The sequence below is a fragment of the Canis lupus genome, chromosome 2, assembly GCF_011100685.1.
Source record: "Canis lupus familiaris isolate Mischka breed German Shepherd chromosome 2, alternate assembly UU_Cfam_GSD_1.0, whole genome shotgun sequence".
NCBI lineage: Eukaryota > Metazoa > Chordata > Mammalia > Carnivora > Canidae > Canis > Canis lupus.
The window spans coordinates 40,074,281-40,093,449 of record NC_049223.1 but is presented as its reverse complement, the minus strand read 5'-3'; the positions used below and the strand labels follow the sequence as shown (position 1 = coordinate 40,093,449).

General features: G+C 39.9%; 2 protein-coding genes across 7 annotated transcripts in view; one reads left to right on the top strand and one right to left on the bottom strand.

Moving 5' to 3' along the window:
- Positions 1-3,716: 3,716 nt before the first annotated feature.
- GPR151 (G protein-coupled receptor 151) lies at positions 3,717-5,060 on the top strand. Its single transcript, XM_038529577.1, has one exon. It carries the CDS (start codon positions 3,717-3,719, stop codon positions 5,058-5,060), a length of 1,344 nt encoding a protein of 447 aa, XP_038385505.1.
- Positions 5,061-6,444: 1,384 nt separating this feature from the next.
- Positions 6,445-19,169, bottom strand: part of TCERG1 (transcription elongation regulator 1) — a 65,706-nt gene continuing 52,981 nt past the window's right edge. For 3 of the 6 annotated variants that reach the window (XM_038530526.1, XM_038530523.1, XM_038530525.1), the window contains 6 exons: positions 15,484-15,648; positions 14,788-14,970; positions 12,478-12,657; positions 11,723-11,806; positions 10,260-10,360; positions 6,445-9,077 (listed from right to left, as the gene is read on the bottom strand). In XM_038530526.1, coding sequence (XP_038386454.1) covers positions 8,876-9,077; positions 10,260-10,360; positions 11,723-11,806; positions 12,478-12,657; positions 14,788-14,970; positions 15,484-15,648 — 915 coding nt within the window. In that variant the 3' untranslated portion in view covers positions 6,445-8,875. Of the gene's footprint in view, positions 9,078-9,346; positions 9,441-10,259; positions 10,361-11,722; positions 11,807-12,477; positions 12,658-14,787; positions 14,971-15,483; positions 15,649-19,169 lie in introns of all 6 variants that reach the window. The other 3 variants (XM_038530527.1, XM_038530524.1, XR_005355502.1) reach the window with 2 other exon arrangements.

Here is a 19,169-nt window from a genome sequence, read left to right as displayed (position 1 = left end):
ACCCTCCGCCGCCAACTGTTGGTTTACTCCAGGAACCCCCCTGGAGCCCCTCCAGGGACCACCCCCCCTCAGCCTGCCTCCTATGGCCCTGTCCCTGGACTTGCTCGTCGGTTCCTCCCTTCACCTAGATTGCAGCTCCTTAAGACAAGGGACCCTTCCACCACCGAGGGTGCCAAGCCCTAGCACATGTGTTTGGTGTTCGACACACAGGAGTGGCTCGGTACACATGCGCCGAGAGAAAACCACACAAGCTTCGTATTCCCAGAGCCAACGGGCTCCATACATGTTGCTGAACTGAACCCCACCATTTTCAGAGTCATGCTGCCTAAAGAACTGAGTATCCCACAGCTTCCTTGGTGGTGTGGGAGGAGGATAGCGCCTGCTTTATGAACACCACCTCTAGATCCCTAGGCCTGGGGTCAGCTCCCATGAGGGTGTCATCTATTGGCTGTGCAACCTACAGACCCACAGGCAAGTAATTTCGGGTCTCTGGGTCACCATCTATAAGAAGGCAGTGGTAGCAGCACCCCTCTCCAGGAGCTGTCCTGAGGGTCCAGTGCGTAAAATGTGCAGCACCAAGCTTGGCACTTAGGACTCCCCCAGGAAATGGTTGTTATTACCACTCACCATTCCCTGGACCTGAGTCGTAGGGTGAATTTTGCCCAGCCCTGGGAGGAGGGCCCCCTCAGCTCTGCTTTTATTTCAAAAGCCACTTAAGTTCACCTGAAACTAACATAACACTAGGTTTTCTACACCGGAATTATAACTATTTTAAAAGCCACTTAAAAGTGTAGCCACTAGTTTGCATTGTTTGGGTTCTTTTGAAGTTTAAGCTGGTTGAGGTCCTTTATGACTTGAAATTTTTTTAAAGATTTTATGTATTTATTTGACAGAGAGAGAGTGCATGAGCAGGGGAGGGGGGGCCAAGGGAGAGGAAGTAGCAGACTCCCCTCGGAGCAGGGAGCCCGACGCAGGACTGGATCCCAGGGCCCTGAGATCATGACCTGAGCCAAAGGCAGAGGCTTAACCGACAGCCACCCAGGCGCCCCATGTGTCGTTCCTTTATATTGCTGAATAGTGTTTCGCTATATGAATGTAGCCATGTGTTTACCCATTCACCATTATGGGCATTTGGGTTGTTTTCAGCATTTTGAGGGTGGGGAGGCTGCTTCCACTTTTCATCCCAAATAACTATTTCTGTATTCTACTGCTCGGTCCACTTCTCCTACATAATTTCTCCCCATGATCCCTTCCATCAAACAGGAAAGGGGTTCACATACTAGGAAGCTCGCCAAAATAAATAAAAACAGGGAAACCCGACAAACGTCCACTATGCTTACAATCTAATCCTATACTTAAGCCAATATGTTACCAACAAAGGTCAACTTGCATATAAGACACATGCATATGGTGGGTTTTTTTCCCCTTTAGGTCTGCTAAATTACATTTAGCCTTTAGATGAAAATGATGTTGAAATGACGAAAAAGTGGACACAAGCTGGAGATCACGCTTGTAGGGACCTAGATGCACAAGTGCTGACAGATCAGAAGAAAAGCATCAAGTGAGACTGGGTCCCGGGGCTGGCCAAAGGACAGACTTCCTCTGTGCTACAAGCACATGGTCCTATTTTGATTTCTATGGTTCATGAGGATCCAGGAAGAACACTCGAAAACTCATTTCTAGTTCTCAGAAGGTTCAGAAAATAGTAATACGTTCGTGTGTGTATATATACATATGGGCACATGTATATATGCAGAGAGGGAGCAAATGTGCCTCAGTATTCATAACTGGTGAGTCTGGATGAAGTATGGGACTTGCAAAGGTCTTGCACTTTTTTCTGTGATTTTGCAATGTCTTCAAAATAAAAAGTTAAAATACATTACCTCCAAAAAAATGTAGAAAACTCAGCCTTCGCATCCTTCAGGCCGGACACATCTGGTCTCTAGCCAGAGTGCGGGGAAGGCCTCCCCCAAGTCCACGTAACAGACTGGGGAAGAACCACACGACACAGCTTCGTTTCCCTTGCTGTCATTTAAAGAGCAGACTTTGGTGACGTCAGAGCCTCCTCGAACTCGTGTCTGTCCCATGTGTTCAGGAGCCTGGGGCGTCACAAGCTTGAAGCTGTGATGTCAAGGGGTCTGTTTCTGGCCCTGAACTGCTGTCTTCCACACACGCCGCCGGGGAATCTCCAAGTCACATGACACCATTTACTCCAAGTAGTGCTCAAGGAGTTTCCCTATCCCCCCATTTCCTCCCCATAGGATGGTGTGGCCTCTCCCCCCCATGAGGGGCGCCTTGGGGGGTGCACACACTACATTGCTGGGACCAGGTGCTGCCCACATTGCTGTTCCCAAAGCAGCACAGCCTTCCAGAGGAAAGGCGGACAGACACACCGACAGCCCTCCCAATATTCAGGAGCCATTTATGCCATCGGTTCTTATCGGGGAGGTTGGGGCTTCCAGGAGTACTTAAGCGTCACCTCCTTACTTTGCAGAGACAGGCTGGTTTGAGAGCAGAGCCAGGACCAGATCCCAAAGGTGGGACGCCCGGCCCAGCACCTTCTCAGAGTCTGACACTCAGCCCTTCTGGTTCGGCCACACTCGGAGGAGGACGCGTCTTTATGGCGATGCCACAGACTCCTTTTCCTGAACAATCCTGGCTCCTCTGATGCATTCAGGGCCTCTTTGCCCATAACGTGTCAATACCAGCTCTAGAATATTTTGTTCCAAGGACTTTCTCATGTCCCAACGCTAACACGTAACTTTCTTTAAAATGCCTCAAATGCCTCCCGCATAAAGACTGTTTATTTTTCTCTTATTCCTCTGCTCCTGGTGAATCCTCTAGGAGTTGTCTCCGCAAAGCAGCCTAGTCCATCACTTGGTTGGCTTCATCACCACCACCTGTTGAGATCATATTCCACATAGTCTAACTCAGAGTCTAAAACCATTTCTAAAAACCTCACAACACCTGGAGCCATCTGTAATTAGATTTTTACATAGGACTCCCCTGCACTTGTTTTCCTTATCCAGCTCTGCGCGTTTGATCCCAGGCGGCGGCCGCTGCCGGTGCTATAAACTGGGTCGAGGCGGCAGCTCCTCTCTGCAGGGGGAGAAGCTTCACGGGCTCTCGCTTTGAAACACTGCGGTCCCCCCGCAACATCCACATCCACTGGGAGCTTGTCAGAAATGCCTATTCTTGGCCCTACCCCTGAGCCACCTGGATCAAGCACGTGGGTGAATCTGGTGCAGGCTGCGGCGCCAAGCGTCACTCGCTCAGAGGCAGTGTTTCCTGAATTACAGTCCACGGTCAAGATTTTAGAAACAGCTGGTTGGAAATAATTGCCTGACTGGCTCGTGACCCCCCAGGAACATATCCCACTTACATGTATGTCGTCCTCATTTATCATTTATGAGTACATGGGGTTTTAACTCCACGGGGCTGCCGATTTGACATGAGGCTCGCTAATGAGCAGCACCCAAGCGCCCCTGCTGCCTGCCATTCGGTGGAGTGGAAGGTGCACCGCATGGGACAGCGCAGAGGTGAGCGGTCACCCTTCTTCCACATTTGGCTTTCAGGAAACAAGCGAGGGGAGGGTGCAGAGGTGTCATTTGACACCGATGACAGCTTATTTATTTCCTACGCTTAAGAGCTTAAGAGCCAGGCAGGAAGGCAAGAAGCAGCTACCTCCTGTAAGGACGAGCTGTGCGGGAGAGGTGATGCTGGCAGCTGCCCTCGCCGCCTCCAACTCCAGCACCATGAATGTGTCTGCTCACCTCCACTTTGTCGGAGGGTACGTGCCCTCTGACTCCAAGGACTGGAGGACCATCGTGCCGGCTCTCTTAGTGGCCGTCTGCCTGGTGGGCTTCATGGGGAACGTTTGCGTGATTGGTGTCCTCCTTCATAGCGCTTGGAAAGGAAAGCCGTCCATGATCCACTCCCTGATTCTGAATCTCAGCCTGGCCGATCTCTCTCTCCTGCTGTTTTCTGCACCCGTCCGAGCTACAGCATACTTCAAAGGTGTTTGGGATCTCGGCTGGTTTGTGTGCAAGTCCTCTGACTGGTTCATCCACACGTGCATGGCAGCCAAGAGCCTGACGATTGTTGCAGTGGCCAAGGTATGCTTCATGTATGCGAGTGACCCCGCCAAGCAAGTGAGTATCCGCAGCTGCACCATCTGGTCAGTGCTGGTGGCCATCTGGGCTGTGGCTAGCCTGCTGCCGCTGCCAGAATGGTTCTTCAGCACCACCCGGCTTCACGCAGGGGTGGAAGTGTGCCTCATGGATGTACCCCCCATGGCCGAAGAGTTCATGGCAACGTTTGGTAAGCTCTACCCTCTCCTGGCATTTTGCTTCCCGTCACTCTTTGCCAGTTTTTATTTCTGGAGAGCTTATGGCCAGTGTAAAAAGCGGGGAACTAAGACTCAGAATCTTAGAAACCAGCTGCGCTCAAAGCAACTCACGGTGATGTTGCTGAGCATTGCTGTCACCTCCGCTGTTCTGTGGCTCCCGGAGTGGGTGGCCTGGCTGTGGATATGGCATGTGAAAGCTGGAGGCCCGGCCCCACCGCAAGGCTTTATAGCCCTGTCTCAAGTCCTCCTGTTTTCCATCTCTTCGGCAAATCCTCTGATTTTTCTAGTGATGTCAGAGGAGTTCAAGGAAGACTTGAAAAGCTTATGGAGATGGATGATAACCAGAAAGCAACCAACTGCCTCAGAATCTCAGAAAACACCAGCGGGTAACTCGGAGGTCCCTCCCGACAATGCTCCATCTCCTGAGTCCCCAGCATCCATACCAGAGAAAGAGAAAACTGGCTCTCCCTCCTCCAACACAGAGAAAACTGAGAAGGCACAGGTTCCCATCCTCCCTGATGTAGAGCAGTTCTGGCACGAGAGGGACACAGTCCCTTGTGTACAAGAGAATGACCCTATCCCCTGGGAACGTGAAGATCAGGAGACAGAGATTGTGATAAATAGGTTAAGTCTCAAAGCAAAACAAATTGTGATGATTGCATTTAATTTACTTGTAGTGCTGCTTGTCGATACTACAGCCTTTACCACGTAAGACACGGTAAAATTATTAACGTTAGGAATTACAAAAGCGCTTCACAGTATGCATTTTCAAAATGTGCGATTTGGTAAGACCACCACAGTAAGGGTAATGACTCTGTTTCAGAATTATATGCTGGCAGTCCAAAGAATTAATCTAAGTGTTGGGTGAAGATGCTTCTGGCACACTCGACTAGACATTCCAGCTATTTTGTCCCTTGTTCACAATCATGGTTTTACTGGGTACTCCTTAGGACCACCTTGTACTGGCTCGAGCAGAGCCCATCTTTGCCAAAAGCTGAACTCCTTTACTTTTACTCCAGAACCTGCTAGCCTTAAGCATCCCTTATCAGACTTTATTTCATATAACCAAAGCTCAAAATCTACTTCCACCGAAGAGATTTTAAACACATCAATGAGTGCTAAGGAGTGTTCTTCATTTGCTTAATCCATGCAGAATTTCCATGACTGAAGGTTAGAGTAAGGACCACTGCCTTATTGTGGGTTTTCAAACCATGGCTTATTTTGGCCCAGTTTAAGTAAATGCACTTTGCCTTATCCTAAAACCTGCTTCACTTTGCAAAGCCACCTCTGTGAGTCTGAGGACTTTAGCAGCTCAGCAGGACATTCTAAATTCTGATATGGAGAAAGAACTTTTAAAACTGCCCTTCCTTCTCTTCCCAATTACCTGTTCCTCCCAATACCTCCTTTCGGTCAAGATAAGCAGAAGCTATGGTTAATGATACAAGGTAGTAATTGCTGAATACAACCCTCAAGTACAAAGAATGGTCATCCTTCTTGTCAAATAGTACTGTCTCCTGAATACTGTAACTTGAATCCTGCCCGAGGCTTAAAATTTCTCAGGGTCTTTGTTATAAAGATGATCAGGAGTAACAAGGAAAGTGTAAAAAAGAAAACAAAATTAGGAAAAGAAAAACTCCATGGATACAAGACAGAACTTGGCTAAGAACAGAAAACAAACAGCACAAGGGGTGATGCAGAGAGAAAAGCAGTGCTATTAAATTTTGTGTCCCCAAACATATTTATTACCAGCATAATTCTAGTAAAAGGCAGTAACTATTCACTTTATGGCAAGGTAAAGCATACCCAATAAAACATGATTATGATACATTTCTTTCCCTATTAAATATAAGGACACTTATCCACGATTCTTGATTACTTTGTAATGGAAATCTAGGGTATCTGCAGGGAGGGGGGTCCCTCAGAAAAAAAACGCCTTTAGGACGAGCCACAGAGAACTTAAAAGATAAAAATATGCTGTGGATGGAACTTTCATTTTTTAAAAAATGTCTGTGGGTTTTTGGGGTTGCTTTTCATCTTTACAAATGGTTGTGGTTTGCCTTTTTTTTTTTTTTAAACAGAAGATAGGGCTGTTTCCATTTTACTTGGTTCATTACAAATTTTATTTTAAGGCTCACAAGATCACAAAGTACAATTTAACCCAAATATCCAAATACTGTTTGGTGAGACAATAGTTATACAAAGGGATTACCTTTAAAATTGTCTGTGATGAACTATTTGAAGATTGTTCATTATATATAGTAAATGTTGGATATAAGCTTCCAGTGTTTGACATTTTAACTTATCAACAAATAAAAACAATTGCTTTACTTCAGATAGTTTTTGAGACTTAAAAAGCTGTCTTTGTCTTGAACGCTCCTTTCAAAATCATCATTTGGCACAATGGGGCTTTCTGGGGAGGTCAGAGCTTCACACTGATAGAGGTCTCAGGGTAAACTGAAGCAAGTATTTTTAAGGAGTTTGCAGGTAAGTGCCAAATCAAGATGGACATTCTGAGACAGTGTAATTACAGTGACCTTTTCATTAAGAACCTAATACACAGTCTTGACTTGATCTTTTAAAGAATCTTGCATAGTAAAGTTTGATTTGCACCTTAAATGAACAATCAATCCCAAACACTTTACAAAAGAAGTAGAAATCAGAATAAGTTATCACCAAACCATTTTTTTCCACACTTTTCAACTGTGAGAAACAGATAGTGGGCAAACAACATCGTGTAGAATTCAGAAAAATAAAGCATTTTAGAAAGTTCACTTTTGTAGGTCAGTTATATATTCCTAGAATAGTTGTGCTCCTTTTAGCAAACACAGTAGTTTCATTTCTCACAGAACTTAAAAGCCACTCAATGGAATTATAAAAATGACCTTCAAAAAAAAAGCAAAAAAAGTGGTGGTGGGGTGGAGGGGAGGGTGGATATCTTAATGATCAGTTGTACAGATTAAGACCTTAGTCAGGTAATTCCAGTCTCCTATATACATAATTTCTGTGGCACTTAATATACTTAAGCTAAGTACTAAGTAACATAAGTGTGGACGAGTCTGTATCTGCATGTGATGTGTCTGTGTGCACATGACATGCAAATACAGATCTATCAGCACTTAATCATTTTGTTTTGTTGTGATCACAACCGGTCTAACAGGGAAAAGAAATTATACATGTAACATATTTTTCTTAAGCATTTATGTGAAATCTGAAATGAGAAATGAGAAATCTGCGAAGGAATGAGACACAGAAGTCTTTAAACTGGGGAGATACAGCTACAAATAAGTGGGGGGATCAAAGGTGGGTGTCAGGGTATGATGTGCAGGACACACTGAAAGGGTGCCAAGAAGGCATCAATCACCCATATGGTAATATAAAAGACAAAAACAAGAAAAGAAATAAAAAGATCGGCATCTTCTTGCCACGAAGCAGTAAGATATTGCTAAGAGACCAAGCACCAAAATGGTTTTTTACATTCCTTCCCTTTTATATTGCAAATAATTTATTATATGCAAGCCTTTAAAAATTATGTGATATTTAAGATGTAAAGTCAACTTTCTTTGTGCCAAATTAATTTGCTATAGCTTCTAAGAACAGGTTTAAAAGAAGTTTCTTTTATAAATTCTGTAACAATAATCATATACAATCCACATATATAAAAAGGGTTGGTTTATTGTAGTTCAAATACATAAACTGAACATTCAAACATCTTAAAATTAAACTTTAGAAACAAAAGTTTAACATTCAAACAGGAGTATAGTTTACAGGGAACACCCAAGAAAGGTAATTTGTTGTCTAATCCAGAATATTGATAAAGATCACTTAATGGTAAATAAAACGTGTTTAGCCAGCAGTTCTATTCTGGCCAACATGTTAGTTATGACCGTGGTTCCATACCTGAGAAGAAATGACTAAATAAATCTTCTCTTAGGCTAAACAACAAGACTTGGCCTATAATTCTGAGGGGATAATCAAAGCACATTAAGTGAACAAACAAAACTAAAGTGTTCTTTAGAGACAAAGGTAAAAGTATGTCCATTATAATAATCTTAGCCTCTGGAAGATAAGAATTCAATTTTCAGTGTTTTCTCTTTTACCCGCTTTAAAAAACAAAATCAAAACAAAACAAACCCCAACTTAGGTTTTTCTTGGAGTCTGTGGTATTTGCATCTTGCAAGTTCAAACCACAAATGCTCTTACGTCTTGCATGTTTAACACTGCTAGAAAGAACGTCACCAAAAGTCACTGACTTCCACACCTCTTATAAAAGGATGATTTTTAGCTTCGAGATTTTAGATTTACTAGAGACAGCCTATATTTGAGTATGTATGTCAGTCATGCCACACAAAGAAAAGCATAAATTATTTCCAAAGTGTTCTCTGTTCAGAAACTGTTCACGAATGCTTCTCCTTCTGTTCGTCAGATGGTTCTGCAATAGTTTGACTAATGCACATACATGTAAAAACCTGAAAATTGGCTCATGCAAGCGTTCTGACTTCAGATACCCCTGTGGAAGAGTACTGAGAATTATTTTGTTGATCGTCTCGTGGGCTCTGATGCTGTGGGAGGTGGGGGTGGACCCCGGCGATCGAGGTCATCCACATATGCCACAATCAGTTTACGCCTCTCCTCGGGCACACAGTCTAGTACTAGATACCGTTTGTCGTTCTGCAAAATTTTTTCTACATCTTTCAGGTGCTGATCAGATTCCTGGATTAGCTTTTTGGATCTGAAATAAGAAAAGAAGTCCAAGAATTACTGACTGCTGTTCATAGGTCTTTCAGAAATGAGCTGGAAATGTCCATCTAGTTCCTAATCGTGTTTCCATTTTATTTTTTTTAAGAAAAATTTCACTGCAGTGGTCACCTCTGTAAGTCGCCTCAGCAAAGACTCCAAGGAGTGAAAGGGCCTCAGAAGCTGAATTACCCTCCCACCCCTACTGGTGGTCCCTCCAGATCAGGGCTGAGGGTGGGTGGGTAAATCTTGCCCGTGCTGTACCTGTTCTGTGGATGAACAGAGGACTTCAGTCTGCGGGGCTGCCAATCCCAGCATCTCTCACAAGCTTTCACTTTCACATCTTTCACTAAATTAACTATAAAAATGTAGAAAGAAGTCTTACTTCACATCTAATTTAAAAGCCCAAGCTGATGCAAAACATTAAGGATCCTGACCAAAAAATCCAATGACAAAATACCTAAAAACCACACCCTCAGCACTATCTATCCTCCCGTGCACATACCCTTCATTAAGATGTTTCCAATTTTTCCCTTAAAGGAAGAAAAACTAGAGCATGAAACAAAACTGTTTCCTGCACACTGACCGCTAAGCAATGTAAACTCATTTTCCTGATGGTCAACTGTTGGGAATGTGGAACTATTGGGCATGTTACGGAGAAATCTTGTTTCAAAACTCTGATTTTATCATTTAGAATTTTTAAAGTATCCAGCAAATTGCTATCGTCTGAAAAAAAAAAAAGTAATAGTTTCTGCTGAGCTTAAATAAGATGATTTCAAGCTTTCAAACTGTTCCATAACACTGAATAGTCTCCACAGGAAACAAAGATAATGAATAGTGAAGGACTTATTTTAAAAGTCTCTTCACAGACACAATTCTTAAATAGTAATGGTACTCCTAAAAAAGCAGTGAAGTAAAAACAAAAGTGTGTTTAAAAAACTGGATGGGTGGGTAACACAAAATAAGAATTGACATCTGGGCCCTTTCTTTAAAAAAAAAAAAAAAAAAAGGTAAGGTAGACATGGGCTGTATTTGGCCTTTGATAAAAGTTTGCTTCTTCTTATTCCTAAAAATTAATTATGTCAACATGTGTGTGAATGCAAAGAATGCTTTGGCCATCAGAGTAAGGACTAGTAAAGACAATGACTGCTGATATGAAACATTTCATTACACACACCTATAGGTTATAAATTTGGTCTCTTTCAAAAGCGTCCTGAAGTCAGCTTTGGCTGTGATGTATTTGTCTCTGATGTATTCTTCAAACTCTCTTTGTTTTTTCTGCAAAAAGACAGTAAGATTAGAAAAAAAAGTCACTAATTCCAAAATCAGAATCAATTATTTATTAAACCAGTTAAGTCACATCATAAATAATTCAAAAGAAAAAGCCACTGAGGTGCATTTTTGTTCATGTAACATTCACTGAAATGCAAAATGCACAATGTACAATTTTTAAGGCCAAAAGAAACCAGGAGGGAATCCCTGGGTGGCTCAGCGGTTTAGGGCTTGCCTTTGGCCCGGGGCACAATCCTGGAGTCCCAGGATCAAGTCCCACATCCGGCTCCCGGCATGGAGCCTGCTTCTCCTTCTGCCTGTGTCTCTGCCTCTCTCTCTCTCATAAATAAATAAATAAATCTTTCAAAAAAACAAAAACAAAAAAACCAGGAACAAGGTCCCATACACTGTATGAGCAGTAGCTAAACTCGAGGGCTTGCTAGGGATGACACTATGCTGAGGGTCTGAGGAGGCTATTGTTCCTAACAACCTCAAGCAGTAGACACTCTTAAAAATAAAGAGATTAAGGGGTGGGGTAAACTCGCCATTCCATAGATTGTATTTATATCACCTAGCACCAAAAGCATTTAGCTTTTCTAGTAAGGGAACAGGAAGTGATGAGGATAAGCTCTTTGGGCAAAAAAAATAAAGTAAAAAAAGACTGTCAATTCCAAACAATCAGAAAAGTTAGAAACTGAGACTGGATCGATCAGCTGTTCGTCTACCACTCCCTCCCAGCCATGAGTATGCTGTGGCCCACACATCTAAAACCCAACTTATTAAAAAAGCAAGAGGGGAAAGAATATTACATCTATGGGGCTATGCACCCTAGACCTGGAGAAATCAACCAGGAAAGGGCAATGATGGAGACAGAGAATAAATGAAAAGCCAAGGATAAACTAAGACTGTGGTCAACTATGCTGCCCTCGCCATCAGTCACTATTTCAGAACCCAGCTTGAGTTTGTTTTCCATACAGGAGGCAGAATGTACCAGAAGGGAGCTCTACTTCTACACACTTCACGGGGCTCTGACCACCTGGTCCCAACTGTCAGAGAGAATGTATTTACCTAGTCGGACCCAACTATACAATAAAAAAAACCCCACAGCTTCATTAAAGTTCTAACATCCCCAAACAGAGGCTTGACTCCAAGGATTAAATTTTTTAAGTTTCTACTGTGCTTTCTTGTTAATGTATCATGCAAGATACAAAATATGAATTTAAAATTCAGATTTCTTTCTCAAACAGTTACAAATTATTCACCTAACACCATCAATTCCATTTTGGTCAAGAAACTAGTGGTACTGTTAAGCACCCAATTAATATTTACAAACTGACAGTAAGTAAATCTCAGACAAAATCCTCTTACCCTGTCGCTGGAGGAGAACTTAATGCACCGAGGATCTTCCTTAATGATTTTTTTTACTTCTTTCCATGTGGATGTTAAGGTAATCTTTGAAAGGCAAGTGAATAAAAAAACGTAAATATGACTCACTTTTATTGAGGGTCAAAGGGGAGCATACCTGGTACACGACATCACACACTGACCTGCCACCTCCTGTATTGCCCAAACTTAACTGGACTAATTAAAGGACAGGGAAGCAGCTTTAATGAAATTTCTTTCTGGCTTGCCACAAGAGTTATTTTCATGGCCATACTTCAATGAGCCTAAGACTATCACCTAGCAAGCCTTGCAAACTCCATAGATCACACCATAACTTCTAAAGAAACCATCATCAAAAAGAGATCAGAGAATCAGGAGAAAACCTGAACAGAGGGTACGTAGAAGGGGGCCACTGTACCACACTGAAGATGAAGCAAAAGATGGAATCTATTAAGCCTATCATCGGAAGGGACCAATGATCATACAGCTAGGGACATGAATTACCAAAGGAGCAAATACGAATGTGAAAACTGCAGAAGGAAGTAATTTCTATATAGTAAGACTGCCATTAACATTTTACTTAAAAAAAGGAAAAATAAAATCAAAGAAAGGGTCATAAAACCCATGAATTCCAGTAATGGACCTAAACACCATGACACCAATAATCACATCGATGTTTTACTTTTGGAATTATTCATGAAGGCCCATCTAGATTTAAACAGGGAAAATAAGGAACTTACTGCAGAAGTTTCATCCAGAAGTTGCCTAAAGTGCTCCCTCTTCTTTTTGGTAAGTGCTTCAATGTGTTCATTAAAAAGCTTCTCCTTCTCCTCTCTTTCCAACAAAGATCCAGATTCCCAACGGTGATCTTTCCGCAGAGTCCTCCGAGTATCAGACCATGACACATCTGAAGAACGTACCTAAAAACATACCAAGAAATTCTATCACCATAGACTTCTCATATTTCAACAATAAAAGACTTACTTACTTAGGTTTAAAATGATACATTTAATAATGAAAGGAGCTACTGGTGATTCCACCTTAGTTAAGCAGTCACTGAAAATCTACTTCTTTAAAGCCAAAAAGCCCACCTCTCAGAGCTCACCTAAAGCTATCAAGTATGGATTGACAGGTGGAGACGGATGAAGGGAAGAGCTTCTAACTTAACATCTTGCCAACTTTCAGTAGGAGAAATGGTACAAATAAAACAGGAAATATCTTACTGAAGTACTAAAGAGGTCACAGGAGAAAAAAAACACTCAACAAATCTTGAGCTCAAATGTACACTTATCAATTTCCAGCATAAGCAAGAATTAACATGGCTAATAAGAAAAGGTATGACGGATCAGGCTGGCTCAATAACCAGCAGAAAGGTATCCTTCATGGCTGCAAATGGCATCACAAGTTATTGCTAGTCACACAGCAGCCAATGCTAAGGAATATGAGAGGTTGAAAAGACACGTAAGAAAAAAAAATGCAAAAAAAAAAAAAGCAAAAGTATTTATCTAACCAACATTTATCAAGCACTGAAAAACGTGTCAGCTAAACATGAAGCTTGATATTGTAAAAACAAATAAGACACTATGCCTTCCGTCAAACAACTCACTTTTTTAAGAAAAGAGGCATATACGCAAATAACAGCAACAGCACGTAGTATATGCTGCAGAGATGTATCTGAACATATGGTGGCAAAGGGGAATAGGAAAAACAGATCTGCCTTAAACGAGCCAAGATCAACCTCACAAAAGAGATACTTGAGTGTTCTCTTGAAGAATGAGTTTGCATCAGGAGGCATTCGAGGTGGAGGGATTGGCATGAGCAATGACGGATTCGTTAATGTAAGTATGATTCATTAGAGGTAGTTCAGAAAGGCTGGAGCTTAGAGGGCAAGAGAGGAAACCAGAGGATAACATAATATGAAGGTGGGTGAGTCAAGGAATGAACAGCCTATATATTACGCTAGGAAGACGAAATTTTAAATGCAGGTGACCACTAGAAGCCAGGAGAACATTCTCTCTGCAAGCCACAGGAAGAGTGCAAAATAGTATTTGGTTTTTATGAAGATTTCTGTGACTGCAATAAAGAGGATGAATTTGTGGAAAGTAAAAGCAGGGAGAACAATCAGGAAATGACTGTAACTGTCCAGAGAAATGAAAGAGGAAACTGAAAACAGATCAGCAGAATCAAGAAAAGAAATCAGAAGAGACAGTAGTAAAGAGCCCTTACAAAAGAAGAGAGGAGAAACAGCAGGAGAGACGGTGACATGGAGAGAGGACAAAACAAGCAGAACAGCAGAGCAGCCTTCGGCATTCACTGTCTGGAGAAAACCCTACACACATCAACAACCCTGGGTGATGCAGAAGGGTTTGTCAAAACAATTCCAGGGTATCTCCTGGGGTCAGTATACTTCCAGTCCTAGATCTTATACCATCTACATGTATAATAATTCATCACCACAGTAATGACCCTAAATCATCAAGAAAAAGGTTTAATTAATTACATTCAACACTTGTTTATTAGTACGGCGTTCAGCATGTGATAATTTAATTATTTAATTTATATTCAGCATGTGATAATTTAATTAATTTCTATCAAGATTTAAAAAATTGTCTTTGAGGGACATAAGATAATTATGGGTGACTCAGTGGCTGAGCATCTGCCTTCAGCTCAGGGCGTAATCCCCAGGATCGAGTTCCACATCAGGGTCCCTGCATGAGCCTGCTTCTCCCTCTGCCTAGGTCTCTGCCTCTCTCTCTCTCTCTCTCTCATGAATAAATAAAATCTTTAAAAAAATTATCTTTGAGGCTAAAGGATTGTAAATTTTTATATACACAAAATATCTAACCTCTGAAAGTGTTAAATAACTAGGGTTTTCCTATTCTAATGGTGCTAATACCAAGAACTGCATTTGAAAACACTGTAATTTATAAAACTTAACAAATTATATCTCTGAGAGTCAATTTAAAGAGTATGAAAATTTCACTAAACAAGGTAATAGATCTCTAATATCCAATACTTTGGGGGGGAGGGGAGGCAAGAATAATATATACCATGTCAGACAAAAGAGCCTTGAAATTCTGGATAGCTTCTTCTCGTTTGTGTTGCTCTCTCTCTCGATCTATTTCTTTTGTTTGTTCTGAACGAGCCTTCTGAACCTCTCTCTCTCGTTCTCGAAGGCTTGCCTCAATGCGGGCTTGCCTTTCAAGCTCCTTTTCTTTTTCAGAGTCTAAATTCTGTAAAAGTAAAATTATATTATCAAAATATGTTTCCACAGAATAACTAGTTTACCAAACAGAAAATTTCAACCCTGGTTTTTATCAAGAATATACCTGAACGCTATACCACCTCATTTCCACACCAACTACTAGAGATCCTTATATTAAGAATACCAACAAGAAAAATTCCAAATCCCAGGGGACCTGGGTGGCTGTGGGTTAAGCATCTGCCTTCAGCTCAGGTCCTGATCCCGGGGTCCTGGGATGGGAGCCCCACGTTGGTTTCCCTGCTCAGCAGGGGGGGTCCCGCTTGTCCCTCTGCCTCTGCCCATACTCCCCAACCCTTCTGCTCCTATTCTCCTTCTTGCCCTTGGTCTCAAATAATAAAGTCTTAAAAATAATTTTTTTTAAAAAGGACAAATTCCAAATCCCAAGAGGAGTGAATACCTTTATAATGCAATTAAGAATTTTATTGTTCAAAAAAATTTTTGATTATTCCATGTTTACAGTACAAGTAAAAACAATGGTTACCTTGGCTATTTTTTCAATGTACTGTTTGAAAAGGTCTTCTCTCATTGATGAACTATCCACTGCTTTGTAACGTGGATCACTTTCTACTTTGTCTTTTACTTTGCTCCATCTGGACTGACTGTCCAAGTGATGATTAGATAATAGTTCAAAGAAATCCGATTTAATCTGTATTTCAAAACATGTAGTGGGATTGAGGGGGGAGATGTACCATGAGAAATTCCTCATATGCAAATGTTTGTAAGCAGAAAGAACTATTCACTTACCTTAAAGACAAGAATAGTAACTTTTTAAATGCATTTATAGCAGAATACTTTTTAGTAAAAAAGTATCAAAATTGCTCTTTTAGGAAAAATATAAAAATCAACACACATATAAGCTCTCATTTAAAATCTACCAAATTCAAAACAAGTAATTTTCTCCAACGAAATTATTCAAATACAGAGAAAAAATCTTCTTAGGTTGTTTTTAACTTTTTCATTTCATAACTGCCATTTTTTTAAATAAAAAACAAGAATTCACATTCATTTTTAGGTAAGATTCAGGCTTATGAACTGACAGTAAACTATACTGTAACATCAAGACAGGAAGAATGACCTATTTCTTGTTACTACAGGGGAATTTGGAAAAAGCTGAGCACAAATAAGTCTCATTCATTCAGAGCTTGAAACTAATTGTCAAATGTTTAAAAACAGGTAAAGAGCAGGGTAAATTTTTGTATTTTAGTTTAAAAAAGCAATCTTCGCACTCTTACATATAAAATTACAGAATTTCTATGGTTATAATCAGTAATTATGCAAACTATATTCAGATTTTTTGTACTTTTTAGTCATTAATCATATGCTTTTACCATTATATAACTCAAAAGTATTAATGAATTAACATTCTTAACCCATCAATTACCAAGTCAGTAACATTATACCAAGAGTAAAAATGGTATTAATCCTTTAGCGTTAGCATATACAATACTTAAAACCCCACTCCCAAACTGTAATTCTCATTTTCTTTAGGGAAGAAAGGGACAAGGTAGGCATTTATTTTTTATGCACCTTTGAGGACCTGTTTTAAAATTTAATCTTAAATTATCTTATACTCCCTACCAGGGGAGACACACGAGGTAACAATTTAATAGAGGATTCCGATCATCTCAAGAACCTCGCCTCCCCATAAGAGTTAAACATGCTGGCTTCCTACCTGACGGAGGGAATGAGAAATTAGGAATGGAATCATTCCTTTTTCCTATTCAAACCTTCACTTCCTCTATGAGAGGATTAAAAGGGAGGACGGTGTTCTTTCTGGAAAATACCTTGAAAGTTGTAAGAAAAAGTTTCCCTATCAGAGAATTTTTTAAAAGACAAGAGCTAACACCAGCTGTGGATTTCTTTACTACTAAACTTGGCTCTTGCCTTTGTGTGCAATAGTAAGAAATACTCATAAAGCCAGTATTTCCAGACAATGAAAAAAGAAACTACTTGATATAGTGATGTAACACTTTTCCTGTTCATCTTGTCTGCTTTGTATCTGACATGATGAACACCCAATTCCTAGATGCATATAACTACAAAGCAAAGTTGACAAAATTCATGTTAAATAAAGCATGCAAGCTGTATCAAATAGGAATCCTTCCAAGCCGTAGGAATTTATATTGACTTAAAGACAATTTTCACATATTAGACACAAAACCTATAAAGGATTAACACATAGGTTTTAAAAATGTGTGATATATAAACAAAGTGAACTTTAAATAAAGTTAATCTTCCTTCCACTGTGGATACTATCATGACAGGCTTATTATGTGGTTTACCAAAACTGCTACCTATATGGGAATTATTTAACAATTGTAAATGTAATTTAAAAAAAACAAAAAGTAAATACCACTAGCAGCAATCTGAGGCCCTATATTCCCTATTTTCTTCTCTCTCCAAATGGAAATACCTTACCATCTATGTTGTTCAGTTTAATAAGGAAATGTAGTCTCCATAGCCTGTAACTGTAACAAAAATGCTTAACTTGTTCAAGATGAAATTTAAGGGAGGGTCGAGAGAAAAATGCCAACTTCATGAGGATTAACTCTATTTATATGCAACTTCAAATGTGTTATTCCAAAAAGCATATTATTTGAACTGTAATTTTATAAAATTTGGTTATAATAACTAAAAATTATAATAAACACTTAAAAGCAGATATTTTGGCAAACTAAACAGTTTAGTAAAAATAAGCATTTTAAAAAAAATGCTTAGTTTTAGGGGCATTTTTTATAAAATGGAAAATTATCAGTAAAAGCTATATGAAACATGTCTTCTGAAAGAAAAAAAAAGGCGACTTCATCAAAAGTCAATGTCCTTCATAGGTTTTTGACTCAGCAAATAATTACCTTTAAACCTTTACTATTCAGCTATTAATTGCATTATCTCAATGCTACAAGAAACAGCTAGAGAATCACAAGAATAAAGAAAAAAAATCCAATGCTACTAAGCACTAATCCTACTATTCAATTACACATAGTTAAAATGTGATTTTTAAAAACCAGTAGACAATAAACTTCCTAAAAATGAGCACAATAAAAGTCATGAAGAAAGTGGTAAAACTTCATTAACCAGCTACTTTTCAGAATGTAAATATAAAATATACTATATTTAAACCCCTGAAGATTTGTTTCCACAGTCTAGTTAGTAATTTTGCATTCTTTCAACTGACTGAGAAAGTTTCACTTTAGTAATTTCCTGCCTCTTTTTAAAAAATTTAGTAATGATACAAAACAAAACCTGCAATTTAGAGAATTTTACAATCAAAAGAAAATAAAGCTGAATATATTAGGTTTATTTAATGTCTATTTATTTCATTTCAATTAACATATTCTGGGCACAACTCTCACCATTTCATAAGGAAAAAGACTAAAAAAATGTAAAGTACCGGAACTGCGAGAGGCTAAGTCACCACACAGAGATACCAATTCTTTCCTCACTAGGGAATCCCATAATACTTTGGTATCAATGATTGACAGCTGTCAGACTGAAGTGATTGACAAGCAGCACAGTACAAAACTGTAAAGTCTATCCACTTGTTATAAAACAGAACACAAAATAGTTACTAAGAAGTGTTTAGAAAAAGAACATTAGTTACAAATGCAAACAGAAAATTCAATTTGTATAAAAGCAATCACATAGAGTATCATTACTTGATTTTCTTTAATCAAATAGGCTATTACTAAAAGTCAAAAGTAGCAAACAATTCATTGACATGATTCTAATTCAACACTCAATTACGCACATTTCCTGAGAAGCATAATCATTGGGGGAAAAAAGTTAATAGTGAAATAATTCTGGAAGGATCTACACTGAGGCCCAATATATTATAAAATCAAGAAATTTCAGGTATTTCTGACAAAAGTTACTTCACCCAACATTTGCTATTTACAGTGAAAGAGGCTTCTTCCTAGTAAGAGTGCTTTACTCCCCTAACAACATTTCTTAATAGAATTTGTGATGTTTTAACTTTCTGGAATAACAGGTCATTTTAAATGCCAAAAATGATTAGGCTTCAGAGTTCCTTTTTCTCCATTCACAAAGCACACAGGGACACTAAGGAGAGTGGCTATTATGTTTTGATGGTTCACGCACCACTGGTGCCATCTCCACCAGTCTGCTTCTCCAGTGGTGGGCTCCTCTCCACTAATGATAGTGCTATCA